The sequence below is a fragment of the Moschus berezovskii genome, chromosome 15 (assembly GCF_049115385.1).
Source record: "Moschus berezovskii isolate FMDL1 chromosome 15, NW_MosBer_1.0, whole genome shotgun sequence".
Taxonomy (NCBI): Eukaryota; Metazoa; Chordata; class Mammalia; order Artiodactyla; family Moschidae; genus Moschus; species Moschus berezovskii.
The window spans coordinates 30,596,353-30,611,125 of record NC_142474.1 but is presented as its reverse complement, the minus strand read 5'-3'; the positions used below and the strand labels follow the sequence as shown (position 1 = coordinate 30,611,125).

Below are 14,773 nucleotides of genomic sequence, written 5' to 3'. Positions count from 1 at the left end.
AGGAGAAGGCATCCCCAGCACCCACCCAAGCTCTCTGAGGCCACTGGACAGGGTGGAGAGAGACCCCATGTGCCCACGACCCTGGCAAAGGGTCCACAGCCTCAGCCAGAAAACTTGAGGCACCTGTTGTTCTAAGCTGACAGTCAGGTCCCAGAGATTCTGGTTCTTTCTTTCTCAAGATCCAGCCCACGGAGGCCCCTGCTCAGAACCCCAGCTTGGAAGCACCTCCCACCTTCCAGGGCACGAACCATTACAGCCTCGCCCCATGATGGAGGCCACCGGGCCAGAAGGCCTGGAAAGCACAGGCTCCCCCTGTCCAGGTAGCACAGGCACCAGCCTCTCGTGGGACAATGGCACCAGCCACAACGTCACCTTCCCCGAGCCGCTGCCTGCCCTCTACGTGCTGCTGCCGGTGGTATACTCCGTCATCTGTGCCGTGGGGCTGGTGGGCAATGCAGCTGTCATCTGTGTGATCCTGAGGGCGCCCAAGATGAAGACAGTGACCCACGTGTTCATCCTGAACCTGGCCATCGCTGACGGGCTCTTCACGCTGGTGCTGCCCACCAATATTGCTGAGCACCTGCTGCAGCGCTGGCCCTTTGGGGAGGTGCTCTGCAAGCTGGTGCTGGCCATTGACCACTGCAACATCTTCTCCAGCGTCTACTTCCTGGCCGCCATGAGTATAGACCGCTACCTGGTGGTTCTGGCCACGGCGCGCTCCCGCCGCATGCCCCGGCGCACCGTCCGCAGGGCGAAGGTTGCCAGCCTGTGCGTCTGGCTGGGTGTCACGGTCGCAGTGCTGCCCTTCCTCACCTTCGCAGGCGTGTACAACAACGAGCTGCAGGTCACGAGCTGTGGGCTGAGCTTCCCGCGGCCCGAGAGGGCCTGGTTCCAGGCGAGCCGCATCTACACGCTGGTGCTGGGCTTCGTGGTACCCATGTGCACCCTCTGCGTGCTCTACGCAGACCTGCTGCGGAGGCTAAGGGCCCTGCGGCTCCACTCCGGAGCCAAGGCTCTGGGCAAGGCCAAGCGGAAGGTTAGCCTCCTGGTCCTGGCCGTGCTGGCCGTGGGCCTGCTCTGTTGGACACCCTTCCACCTGGCCTCAGTTGTGGCCCTGACCACAGACCTGCCCCAGACGCCGCTGGTCATCATCGTCTCCTACGTGGTCACCAGCCTCAGCTACACCAGCTCCTGCCTCAACCCCTTCCTCTATGCCTTCCTGGATCACAGCTTCCGGAAGAGCCTCCGCACTGCATTTCGGTGCCAAGGGGCATAAGCGCCCCCCCTCATGGCCTGCACACAGTAGAAAGGTTCTTTGCCTTTCAAAGACCATTCCACTATTCACCTCCCATCACTATTTCCTCCAGACAGAGAGAGTAACACCCATGAAGCCTGGCCACTGAGCCTGCAGAGATGGCCATGGACCTTCTAGACCTGTGACTCTGCCCCCTGGACAGCCCCTAGGCAGTCAGCTGTGGGGATTCGGATCTGACAAAACCCTCCCCCTATGCTACCTACCCCAGGAGATGATCCTGGCACAACAGATATCCTGGGGGACACCTCTGGCAACAAAGCCAGGTTGTTGTTCAATCACTCAGTTGTGTCCGACTCTTTGAGACCCCATGGACTGTAGCATGCCAGGCTTCCCTCTCCTTCACCATCTCCTGGAGCTTGCTCAAACTCATGTCCATTGAGTCGGTGATGCCATCCAACCAGCTCATCCTCTGTCATCCCCTTTTCCTCCTGCCTTCAATCTTTCCCAGCATCAGGGTCTTTTCTAAAGCCAGGGGTTGCTGCAGAAGCCAAAGACCCACATCGAAGGAGGCCACGAAGCTCTCACGGCCCGAAACCCAGGTGACATTCCACCATGAGGCCTGTGCTGCATCCCCTTCTGGCTCCCAGATCAGGGTTCAGGGCCCCCCAAGCACCCCATGCCCTTTGTGCTTTCCGCACCATTGACTGTGCACCCCTCCTGTCCTGCTATGGGACCCAAGGCTCTTCTGCCAGGACTTCTGGACCCCACCAATAACAGGGGCCATCTGTAACCTAGGAGGGCTGGCACCTGGACCCTTTCCTCCCTGACGTGTGGCCTGAGAGGCAGACTTATGCTGAATCTGGGGATGGAGTGGAACACTGATGAACTGGCTGCTCAGAGACCATTTCTGCCACTGCGGAGGGGAACAAGGGCAGGTCTCTGAAGACAGCCTTGGTGGGCCTGAACCAGGCCCCCCACTCTCGGCCCCAAAGCCCCGGGATGCTGTCATGCCTGGGGCTCCAACTTTACCATTCTGTGAGTCGCCTGCCTGGAACCTAGTAATCTGGGCCGTTGTGGGGCCTCAGGTTGGCTTTGGTCCTTGTGACATGGCTCCGGCCGGTCTGTCCAGCTGACAAGCAGGACCCACCTTTCAACACCCCATGAGGTGGCTACCAGGGTGCATACCCACTTCCCCAACCCAGGCACGTGGAACAGCTCAGGCACACCATCCCCCTCCAGCCTAAAACAGGTCAGCGGCTACCTGCATCCTCTCATCTTCCCAACCACATCGTATTAGCAAGCTACTGCTTGATGACAAATTTTCTCCCCAAATTAGCGGCTCAAAGCAACTCTATTCGCTCATAAAGAATGTGGGTCAGGAACCCCAGGGCAGCTCTCAGCTGGTTCCAGTTCAAAGTCTCTCCTGAGATTTCAGGCAGGACTAAAGCTGAGGACCCAGTCACCAGAAGGCTCAACTGCAGCTGGAGAAGAGGCTTCCTCACAGGCCACTGGCAAGAGGCCTCACTTCCTGGCCAGGTGGACTGTCCACAGGCAGCTCGGGCATCTCCAAGACATGGCACCAGGTGGGTCTCCAGGGCAGCATCGGAGAGACAGCCAGGGGGGAACCCCCACACCATCAAGGCCTATCTGGGAAGCCACTCCGCTACTTTCTGCTCCTTAGAAGCGAGTCCGCAAGCCCCCCCGACACCCTCTCAGGGGCTGTGACCTTCTCCAGCCTCCACCAGCTCCCAGCCTCTCCAGGAAGAACCAGCTGTTCTCCAGGAAGATCGGCTCCCTCACAGCCTCGCAGTCACACCTCTCCAAGCAGCAGCCGTAATTACCTCGTCTGCGCTCATCCTGCGCCCCGTGAGCTCCTTGAGAGAACTGAGACTCCCACACCCCAGCCGAGACCCCGCGGCGCAGCAAGGTGTAAATGCGCTCGGCGGGAACGCGGAGGGCGGGGGCCGGGCTGTGTCAGCGGGAAGCCGGCGGGAACACGGGGGAGGGGGGCCGCGCGAGGGTCTCCCGCCCCGTCCCCAGCAGAACATCTCCTCAGCACTGGAGGGGCCAACCAAGCCTCCTCAGCGGACCCCACACTCTTTGTTCCCCGAGGTGGCCCCCCGGCCCCCACAGCCGAGGCGGATCGGGCCCGCCAGGCGGTCCACAGGCCCCTCCCAGCCGATGGGAGGGAGGGTCTTCACGCCAGACACCAAAGGTGGGGGAGCCAACCAAGACAGAGGGAGGGGAGAGTGAGTTACGGACCCCCGGCGAAAATGCCGTCCCCCCTCCACCGTGACGCCAGAGACGGGCTGGGGAGCGGGGAGGGGGTGACCCCACGCTCTGGGCTCCTGGTGCCATAGAGAACCGGTCCTCTCCTCCAGTCCCAGACAACGCCCCCCGCCCCGCCCCGCTGCCGGGACCTCGGCCCCGCACCGCCCAGCAGGGCCAGTGGGTGGAATCTCCGCGGGCCACAGCGCCCCTGGTGGTCAAAGTCCGGAGCGCCAGGTGAGCCCGCAGCTTCCCGCGTCCAGCCCGTCAGCTGACCCTTCCCCAGTCCCGCCTTCTCCGACAACCCCGTGAGGAGGATTGCGGTCCCTTCTGCGCAGGCAAGGAAACTGAGGCTCGCAGAAGCCGGGGGACTGACCGTGCCCAGCTGGTGGGGGCAGGGTAGGGACCGGGAGGAGGTGCGGATGCAGGCTGGGGGAGGTTGGGAGCGGAGGTGGGGCTGGAGGAAGGCGGGAGAACCGAGGTGAGGTCGCGGTGCAGGTGGGGAGAGAGGGCGAGCCAGGGCCCCCCCTCCACTTCTGAGGCCCCTTGGGCTCCTGGCCGGCCCCTCAGCGCCCCAGGACTGGGATGAGCGCAGACGATCTCTGTGGCGTGGGCCTAGTAGGCAGGATCAGCGCAGCTTACAGGAGCCCACCCTGAGCCGCGGCCTCTGCTGGGACCTGAGTGCCCCCTCGCTAACGACCAATGAGTAGCTCCTCCCTCCTAAACTTTACTCTGTTGCTAAAATTTTGTGTTAACTGCAATTTGCTTGTCATTAAAACATATGTAAAACCGGACATTGGCCCCTCTGCCTGTGCCCAAGCACTGCCATCCAGCCCTGTCTCTGACAGGGTTTTCTGCCCGAGGGTCAGCCCGCGTGGTACTGGGCCATTGCAGGGACCAGGAGGATTTCTGAATCTCAGGGCGACCAAAGGAGCAGTGCTGTCCATCTGTCATCAAACTACCTTGGAGCCACCTGAGGAAAGGGGAAGGGGTGAGAGTGAGGTGGGGGTCTGCTAAGACTAAATGCACGTGAAGAGAACCCACCAACCGATCCACAGGAGCCACTGGCTGCAGGGGCACAGAGTCAGTGCTTGTCTGGGGAGAAACTCTGTGCTGAAGCAAAGGAGACAGGTCCCAGCACATCATGAACTATTTGACCCCTTCCCAGAGTGGAGGCCTCCCAGGAGGACCGTCGTCACACACAGAGTCTGGGCAGGTGAGGAGCAGGTTGGCATCCCATGCCCCAACCCCAGAAAAGCTACTCCCAAAACCCCCCGCAGGGTCAGAAACACCTTGTGGGCAGAGTGCTTTGACCAGCATGCAGGGGTTTATTCTGACCCTCTGTCATGACCCTGGAGACAGTTCAGGGCAGTTTACATGCAGGGGAAATCACACTCTCGGCATGCACAGATACAGGGACAGACACGTTACATAGGCACGGACTGACACATCTTTCAGTGTTGGCGAGAAAATGCCACAGTTGTAGTGGCTCTGGTCCTCCCAGCCTCTCGCTGCTGGCGGCACAGAGAGGCCCACCCTCCCCAGGAACAACCCCACAGGGCCCAGAACCCCAAAGCACAAGAGGCCAGTCCAGAGTCAGCACCTCCCCCTCTCTGCCTCAGGTCACCTGGCCAGGTCTGCAGCTCAACTGGCAGGTGTTTCAGCAGTCAGTCTGCATGGAGAGCCTTTGCCAAGTCACCGACCTACGGGCTTCATCTACAGACCAGGAGGGTGCTTCTCTAGGTGGCCATGTTGGGCAGGGTCCCTATGGTCCAGATAGCCTTTGCTCAGGTGGGCCCACCAAGCCCCAGCTCTCCTACCATCTGTGCATACGAAGCTGTCCTGACTGGGCACTGCTTAAGACAAGTTGTAACAGTAGGAGGTCCCCCACAGACACCTGGAGGCCTGAAAATGAAGTAGTGGTCAGTCACTGGGGATGCAGAGCAGAACCTGGCTCACTACCATCCTTCCAAGGCCACCAGAACAGACAGGGCAGAGGGTTCTGCTGGCTGCACAGCCGCTGACCTCGGATGGAGTCTGAAACAAGGGATCTGATGGAGAGGCTGAGGGGTGCCCGGGCACTCCAGAAAAATCACCGCAGAGCCCTCCCCACTCCCTGCAGCTGAGACCAGGCACAGGGGCTGCTCCACAAATGACAAAGGCCTGCAGTGGTCCTCCTGGGCACCTCGCACACCTGAATAGCCATGTCTGCAGTGCAATGGTTCATGTGTTCTGGAGGAAACAGGCTTGCCGAGAAACCTCCAAAGGAAGTTCCACTCTCAGAACAAGTCCCACTGCCCAGGGATGCCCGCTGGAGGCTCCAGGCAGTCCCATGCCTGTCCAGCTGCCCAGAGGAGACACAGCAAGGCTCCAAGCAGACAGCACACAGCATGAGGGCACATGGGTCTGTACAGCTGCAGTTACACCTCCAGGTGTGTGTCCATCCACAGCAAGATGTTGAGGGAGAAACCAGAAGGGTCCATGAGGCTTGACAATGCCAGCGCACCTCTGGCCAGGCAGCCTCACCAGTTGAGTCTGTGCATCTGCCCCCTGCCCTGCACTAGTAGGACCAGGGTCTTGAGGGCAGCCGTACTGCTCTGACCTGTCCCATGATGGCAGCAGACCCTCCGAGGCCACAGGGCAACGAATGGAGGCTGGTAACGCACAGCGCGTCAGCCTAGAGAGCGGTGACCTGTGTGAGCTCTGTGTTGGGTGTGGATGGGCTCTGCGGGCTGACAGGCACCATGGGCAGGTCCACGCCTAGTCATGCTGGCCGCGGCACCGTCTCAGAAGTCTTGTGGGCGAGAGCCACGTCCTTGGCAATGCTGCGCACACGGTCGGACACCTGCATCTCCCGTCTCAGGGTTGATGCACAGCAGAACTTGCGGAAGCAGGCTTTGAAGTTCTCATCCAGGAAGGCGTAAAGGATGGGGTTGAGGCCGCTGTTGACGTAGCCAAGGGCTGTGCAGAAACGCAGGATGGCCACCGCAGTCTCACTGCCCGGCTGGACACCCAGTCCTTGGACCAGCACGAAGACCTGGACAGGCGTCCAACAGCCCACGAACACTGCCACCACCACCAGCACCAGTCGCGTAATGCGCCGCAGGTTCCGGTCCTTCTCCCGGGAGCCTGAGAGCAGGCGGACGCCACGCAGCCGCCGGATCATCAGGCTGTAGCAGATGGAGATGATGAGCACGGGGATGATGAAGGAGAAGAGGAAAATGCAGACGGCAAACACGGGGCCCCAGTAATCCTGTGGGGTGGGGATCTCCACCAGACACTCGATCTCTGCAGGAAGAAAAGCGGAGTCAGGGCAGCTGGGCAGGGAGGTAGCCACCTAGAACCAGGGCAGCAGGGAGCTGGGGAGGAAAGGCCACTGCACTGACCTTCATCCTCAACCTGTGCCGAGCCCATGATGGCAACAGGAACACCGACAACGGAGGCCAGGGCCCAGATGGCCACGTTGACGGCCTGGGCCTTGCTGGATGTCCGGACGTCGAGGGCGCGGATGGGGTGGCAGATGGCCACATAGCGGTCCACGCTCATGGCGGTCAGCGTGAAGGTACTGGTAAACATGTTGTAATAGTCGATGGCAATAACTGTCTTGCACAGGGCATTCCCAAATGGCCAGAAGCCCAGGAGGACATCTGTGCCCTGGAAGGGCAGTGTCAGCAGCACCAAAGTGTCTGCCAGGGCCAGATTAAAGATATAAATGTTGGTGGCTGTCTTCATCTTGGTGTGTCTGCGGAGAGGACAGGAAAGAAGGCTTCATTTGGCCTGCAAGACCTGGCAGCAAAGGGCAAGGGGCCCTTCTTCTTGGCCATCACAGGGGGCAACCACTCTGACCCCTGTCAAAATGTAGGCTCCTGGGCCCAGCCCAATGATATGGAACCTGGAGGCAAATATTTTAACAAATTTTTCAAGTACTTACAGTATATGAAACAGTTCACAACCTAAAGATTGGTCTGCCTTGGAAAAGATGGGTGTGTGGGCAGATGAGTATATGCCTGACCCTGCATGACAGCAGAGGAAGAACTCATAAAACAAAGAACCTGTCCTCCCTTTCAAGCCTACCCTAAGACCCTTCTTGGGCCAAAATTCTGGCCTTCCACCACCAAAGGTTTCCAGGGACTCCAGAATCTGTAAGAGCACACCAAACCAGGCCTCACTGTTGCTTAGCAACCGAGACAGAAAATGGTGACAGGAAGGGGATGGATGCTAATGGGGTCTGATTGTATCCAAGAACTTGGCACAGGGCTGGGGGAAATGTGGGTGCTTAATATATGCTGAATGAATTAATAGTTCTGATAGTAGTGATGGTAGTAGTGTTGATGATGGTAATTATGGTGGTAGAGATGGTGGAGATGGTGGTGATAATGGTGATGATGCTGATGGTGGTGATGGTGGCAGTGGTGATGGTGGTTGTAATGGTGATGATGGTGGTGATACTGCTGCTGTTGCTGCTACTCTTACTGATGGCAGTGATGGTGGGGGTGATGGTGGTGGTGGTAACTGAGGTGGCAGTGGTGATGGTGGTGGTGGCAGTGGTGATGGTGGTGGTGGTAACTAAGGTGGCAGTGGTGATGATGGTGGTGGCAGTGGTGATGATGGTGATGGTGGCGGTGGTGACAGTGGTGGTGATGGTGGTGGTGATGGTAATGGTGGTGATGGTGAGGGTGGTTGTGGTGGTGAGGGTGGTGGCGGTGGTGATGGTGATGGCAGTGGTGATGGTGGTGATGGTGGTGGTGGTAACTGAGGTGGCAGTGGTGATGGTGGTGGTGGTGATGGTGGTGGTGGTGGTGATGGTGAGGATGGTGGCAGTGGTGATGGTGATGGTGGTGGTGATGGTGAGGATGGTGGCAGTGGTGATGGTGATGGTGGTGGTGGTGGTGGTGGTGATGGTGAGGATGGTGGCAGTGGTGATGGTGATGGTGGTGGTGATGGTGAGGGTGGTGGCAGTGGTGATGGTGATGATGGTGATGGTGGTGGTGGTGATGGTGGTGGTGGTGGTGGCAGTGGTGATGGTAATGATGGTGGTGGTAATGGTGGTGATGATAATAGTGGTGATGATAATGGTGGTGATAGTGGTGGTGGTGGTGATGGTGAGGGTGGTGGCAGTGGTGATGGTAATGGTGGTGGTGGTGGTGATGGTGATGGTGGTGGTGGTGATGGTAGTGGTGATGGTAATGGTGGTGGTGGTGATGATGGTGATGGTGGTGGTGGCGGTGGTGATGGTGGTGGTGGTGATGGTGGTGGTGGTGGTGAGGGTGGTGGCAGTGGTGATGGTAATGGTGATGGTGGTGATGGTGGTGGTGGTGATGGTGGTGGTGGTGGTGGTGATGGTGGTGAGGGTGGTGGCAGTGGGATGGTAATGGTGGTGATGGTGGTAGTGGTGGTGGTGATGGTGATGGTGGTGGTGGTGATGGTGGTGGTGGTGGTGAGGGTGGCAGTGGTGATGGTAATGGTGGTGCTGGCGGTGGTGGTGATGGTGAGAGTGGTGGCAGTGGTGATGGTGAGGGTGGTGGCAGTGGTGATGGTGAGGGTGGTAGCAGTGGTGATGGTGATGGTGGTTGTGGTGGTGGTGATGGTGGTGGTGATGGTGGTGGTGGTAACTGAGGTGGGGTGGTGATGGTGGTGGCAGTGGTGATGATGGTGATGGTGGCGGTGGTGATAGTGGTGGTGATGGTGGTGGTGGTGGTGGTGGCAGTGGTGATGGTGGTGGTGGTGGTGGTAATGGTGGTGGTGATGGTGGTGGTAACTGAGGTGGGGTGGTGATGGTGAGGGTGGTAGTGATGGTAGTGGTGCTGCTGCTGCTACTCTTATTGGTGGCAGTGATGGTGGGGGCCATGGTGGTGATGGTGGTAGCAGAGGTAACAATGTTCCATGTAAATTAGGCTACCATGAAGGAATCCGAGGTTTAGTTCTGCATCTTAGAGAGGGATTAAGAATAATCCCAAAGAGGCCTTAATTATGACAGAATAACAATGATAATGATGATGGTAGATGCCTATGCCAAGTTCTTCATTTGAGTTTTATCTCATTTAAGATTTCAAAACTGCTAGTTTGATGCCCACTCTGTACATGAGGATATTCAGGCTCAGAGGATCCAAATGGCCTTCTCAATGCTGTAGAGCTGATAAAAGGAAAAGTGGGTCAAAAGAACTAGGAGAGAAGCCACAGACAGGAGAAAAGATTTGCCAAAAACACATCTGATACAGGACTGCTAATACTCAACGATAAGAGGCAACCTGGTTAAAAAATGGGCCAAAGACCTTAACAGAACCTCACCAAAGACTATATACTGACAGCAAATAAGCACATGAAAAAACACTCCACCTCATATGTCATCAGAGAAATAGGAATTAAAACAATAAGATACCACCGAATACCTATTAGAATGAGCAGCATTTGGAGCTCTGACCCACTAAATGCTGGTGAGGACATGAAACAGTACAGCCACTTTGAAAGACAGTTGGTAGTTTCTTACAAAGCAGACTCTTTCCATAAGATGCAGCATCACCTACCCTTTGATATTTACACAAAGGAGTTGAAAACACACCCAAATAAAAACCTACATATGGATGTTCACAGCAGCATAATTCCTAGTTGCAAAACTTGGAAGCAACCAAGATGTCCTCCAGTAGGTGGATGGATAAATAAACTGTGGCTTATCCAGAAAATGGAATATTATTCAGCAATAAAATGAAATGAGTTATCAAGCCATGAAAAGACATGAAAGAAACTTACATGCATATTGCTAAATGAAAAAAAGCCAATCTTAAAAGGCTACAGACTGCATGATGCCAACATTCTGAAAAAGGCAAAACTACTGAGAGAGTAAAAAGATCAGTGTCTGCCAGGGGTTGGGAGGTAGCCAGGCTGAGGAGGATTTTTAGGGCAATGAAACTATTTGACATGATACTATAACTGTAGATGAGTGTGCAAGCTCAGTCGTGTCCGACTCTTTGTGACCCTGTGGACTGTAGCCCACCAAGCTGCTCTGTAGGGTTTTCCAGGCAAGAATACTGGAGTGGGTTGCCATTTTATTCTCCAGGGGATCTTCCCAACCCAGAGATCAAACCCACACCTCCTACGTCTCCTACATTGGCAGGCAGGTTTTTTACCACTAAGTCACCTGAGAAGCCCCATAATTGTAGACACATGTCATTATGTATTTGTCCAAACCCACAGAAAGTATAACACCAAGAGGGAAACCTAATGCAAACTATGAATTTGGGGAGATTATGATGTGTTGATGTAGGTTCGTCAGTTGTGAAAACGTCCTATTCTGGGAGGGGTGTTGATAATGGGGGAGATAAGGCCTGGGGACCGGAGGGCAGGGACTATATGGGAAACCTCTGTACTTTCTGCTCAATTTTGCTGTGAACCTAAACTGTTCTAAAAAATTGCCTTTAAAAAAGAGCAGGGCCAGGCTTCCCTGGTGGCTCAGTGGTAAAGAATCCACCTGCCAATACAGGAGACATGGGTTCAATCTCTGATCAGGGAAGATTCCACATGCCATGGAGCAACTAACCCTTGTACCACAACTATTGACCCTGTGCTCTAGAGCTCAGGAGTCGCAACTACTGAGCCGTGCACTGCAACTACTTAAGCCCGCGCGCCCTGGAGCTCATACTCCGCAGCAAGAGGAGCCTCTGCAATGAGAAGCTCATGCTCCGCAACTGGAGATTAGCCCCCACTTGCTGCAACTAGAGAAAAAAGTCCGTGCAGCAATGAAGACCCAGGACAGCTAAATAAATACAATTAAAAAAGAAGGAACAAACCCACCCCCAGGTGCCACATTCACCCACAGCAAACCCTCCAGCCACAAGAGGCACGTGGTACCATGGTCTCAGCACTGAGGGAGGGGCGGCTGCTCCTCGCAGGTCTGTGTCTGAGTGCACAAGTGATACACACCGGCACATACAAACGTGCAAGAGTGTGCTCAAACACATGCACACATATGGACACAGACACAAGGGCATGTGCACATGCACTGTGCGACACACTCACCTGTGCACACACGCATGTGTTCATGCTCATTCATGTCCATGCTCACACATACAAACGTGTGCGCTCACATGTATTGTGGCCATGCACACAGATGCACGGACAAGGTGCAGTACACACTCATGAGTACACACACACCCAGATGTGCGCACACTCTCATGCATGTACTCGTGAACACTGACAGGCTCACACATGCACGTACATATATGCACAGACATACACGTGTGACCCCATGCAGTCCCAATGCCATCCCCACACATTGTTCCCACCCTGTCCCCACACTCTCCCCCATGCCCTTACCACTCCGGTTCCCCATGCTGTGCTCTCACGCTGTCTCAGCCATCCTTCCACGCCGCCCCCACACTGCCCCCTATGATGTCCCCGAGCAGCTTGTCTGCCACTCTTGACCCCACGAGCATTCCCATTATGAGCACCAGCGAATGCTGGAATCAGCCCAGACACCAGCAGTAAACTCAGCCCTGGAGCTGGAGGAAGGGTCTTCGTGCACCTGCCCTGGCATGGGCCCTGGACCACACCGACAAGAGCTGCCTCCTGGGATCACTGGGGGGCCCACGAAATACTCGCGCAGCAGCTTGGCCAGGAGCCTGGCCCATGGCTGAGACCTTGGAAGTCATCTCTCAGGAGTCAGGGTGACACGCCATCTGGGGCAGAGTGGCACCTCCTCCCGCACCCAGACTACCCCCTCCCCCAGTCAGGCGCCTCTACCCCAAGGAACTGAGCACCCAGGGCCTAAGGACTGACCCTGCCCAGTGACAGGGTGACCAGGAACTGAAGGGGGAGGGGCAGAGCCCCCCTGCTAGACCCACCCAGAGCAGGCCTTTCTCCATGCCCCTTCCAGCTGCCCAGGACTCACCTGCAGGAAACTTGGGGGAGGGGGACACCCAGCTTACCTGAGGATGACGTACATGACGAGACAGTTCCCCAACAGCCCCCCGATGCACACAGCCAGGTAGAGCCCCACAATGGTGACCTTGAGCCCAAGGGGCAAGAAGGCGCCATGGCTGGTGTTGAGCAGCAGGTGTGGGGGCAGCAGGCTGTGGTTGGCACTCAGGAGGGACAGGTTGCCCTGCAGGTGCTCCTGGTAGAGGACCTCCCAGAACGGGGCAGGGAAGAGGGACTCCATGCCAAGACCCCGCACAAAAAGCCCACAGTCCCTGGGAAAGCACAGAGACACATGAGCACAGCACCCTACACCTACCCAGCCCCAGGCCACAGACATGGAGATACATGCATGTGCACACACAGATGTGCACGCACACACACACACACACAGAGGAGCAGCTGGAGGCAAGCAAACATGTATGCCCAGACAGGGACAAGCAAACACAGGCGACATGTGCCCACTCAGGGACATAATCTGAGCTGGCCTGCGCTTCTCTCATGGTGTGCGTGGAGGCGGTTACACCAGGGACACATGTCCATCCACAGGGGTTCACAGACACATAGCGCGCACACACACACACACCCAAACCCACCCTCATGCACATGCAGGCACAAAAGCAACGAAGATACACCCAGAAACACCTGGAACACAGGGCAACCAGCGCAGGGCCTCCACCGGCCCCTCCCCAGCCCTGCCTGAGAGCCGCAGCCACCTTGGATCCCCTCCACACCAGCCCCCAGCGGCTCAGCCTTACCTCGGTAACCTCCGTGGAAGTTGGGACCCCAGAGACCCTGACTCCCTTGGCCAACAGCAGAGCAGAGCTCGGAGCGCCTGCCTGACTCAGCCCTGGGTCCGGATGGGGCTGCGGCTGCCGCACAGTGGCAGCTGCTCCTGCTCCTTCTCAGACGCCAGACCAGACGCAGCAGCCTGGTGCGGAGCTGGGGGAGGGGAGGAGGCTGCAGCTCCACAGCAGGAGGGGCCGTGCAGGCTGGAGGAGGGGGCCCCAGGCTGGAGGAGGACAGATGCGAAGACCAGGGTACACCCTCAGAGATGAACAACAGAGCCGGGCTTGGACACACGGACACAAGAATACAGCTGCATATAGGAACTCAGGCACATGGATGCACACACACACACACAAAGACTCACAGGAACTTAGGGAAAGACACACAAGGACACACAGAAACATATAAAAATATGGAACAGAGACTCAGGGGGACGGACACAGACAGACAGACATGGAGTCTCGTCTCACAGGAGACAGGGCCTTGTGTGGACTTGGACCTGCCCTGGCTGGAGTTTGGTGCCCAGAACACTGCCCCTCAGCTAGGCTCCCAGGGCTGGTGAGCCAGAGTAGGCTGGCAGGTGGGTGCACACATGGCAGGGCCCCTGCCCTGCCAGCCCCTAACAGATCAGAACCTCATAAACAAGCAGGATGTCTGACTGTCCAGTGTGCCCCTGGGCCTCCTGTGTGCCAAGCCCATCATGAGCACAAGCTCATCCATCCCCACTACCCCTGACCATTGCTCTCAGAATCACCTTTGTGCCCACAAGAGAAGTAAGCCTCAGCTTCTCAGCAGTCGAAGTGGCAGAGACAGGGTTCAAACCCAGGTCTGTCTGCCACTTGGAGACCCACCAAGGCAACTCTGCCACAGCTGAGTCCCAGAGAAACATTTGGGCGTCATTCCCTCACAGCCTGGGTCCCCAGCACCCACACCACTGAACATGCCTCCTTCCCAGCACTGGGGTCACTTGTCATACGGGTGACCCCTAAGCAGAATCGCCAGCCCTACCCAATCATGGGGTCGTTCTTTCCACCTAGGCCCTGCCCAGACAGCCTGGACCCTGCTTGGAGCATGTGTCTCCAAGCATGGGGACCTGGTTGCTAGGCAACTGGCAGCAATGTTGCTAGGATACCTGGCGAATCAGGAGAGGACAGAGCAGATACCCTAGGACTCAGCATCCCAAGCTGTCCCAGGATTTCTCTCTGGATCTTCACTGCAGTCAACTCAGGGACACGTGCAGAGACACAGGGCACAACCACAAAGGCAATCAGGACACAAAGACTCACAAACACACACAAAGATGCCCATACAGGCACCCGGGGAAATGCACAGACACAGCTACGTGCTCAGAGATGCACAGACATCTCTGACCCACAAACACATGGGCCACAGCCACGCAAACCCACACCAGGGTACACGTGAGGCACATGGTAGATATGGGAGAAGCAGCAGATCGAGGCCTCAGACGCCCCCGGGACACATACATGCATCACATTCTCCAGGCGAAGCTTGAAGCCCTTGGAAGCCCGGCAGGGCAGGAAGCCAGGTGGG

General features: G+C 57.0%; 2 protein-coding genes across 2 annotated transcripts; one reads left to right on the top strand and one right to left on the bottom strand.

Annotated features, from left to right (window-relative positions):
- The first annotated feature begins 265 nt into the window (after positions 1-265).
- NPBWR2 (neuropeptides B and W receptor 2) lies at positions 266-1,276 on the top strand. The gene has a single exon (XM_055425051.2). The coding sequence runs from the start codon at positions 266-268 to the stop codon at positions 1,274-1,276; it is 1,011 nt and encodes a 336-aa protein (XP_055281026.2).
- Positions 1,277-4,850: 3,574 nt separating this feature from the next.
- Positions 4,851-13,023, bottom strand: OPRL1 (opioid related nociceptin receptor 1). The gene is given in 3 exon segments (XM_088843929.1): positions 4,851-6,811; positions 6,910-7,265; positions 12,445-13,023. Coding segments are annotated over 3 exon segments (1,431 nt in total). The 5' UTR covers positions 12,909-13,023; the 3' UTR covers positions 4,851-6,200.
- Positions 13,024-14,773: the final 1,750 nt, after the last annotated feature.

What these genes read in the sequence shown, in the direction of transcription:
- NPBWR2 (XM_055425051.2), top strand. Translation starts at nt 266, where the DNA reads ATGATGGAGGCCACCGGGCCAGAAGGCCTGGAAAGCACAGGCTCCCCC.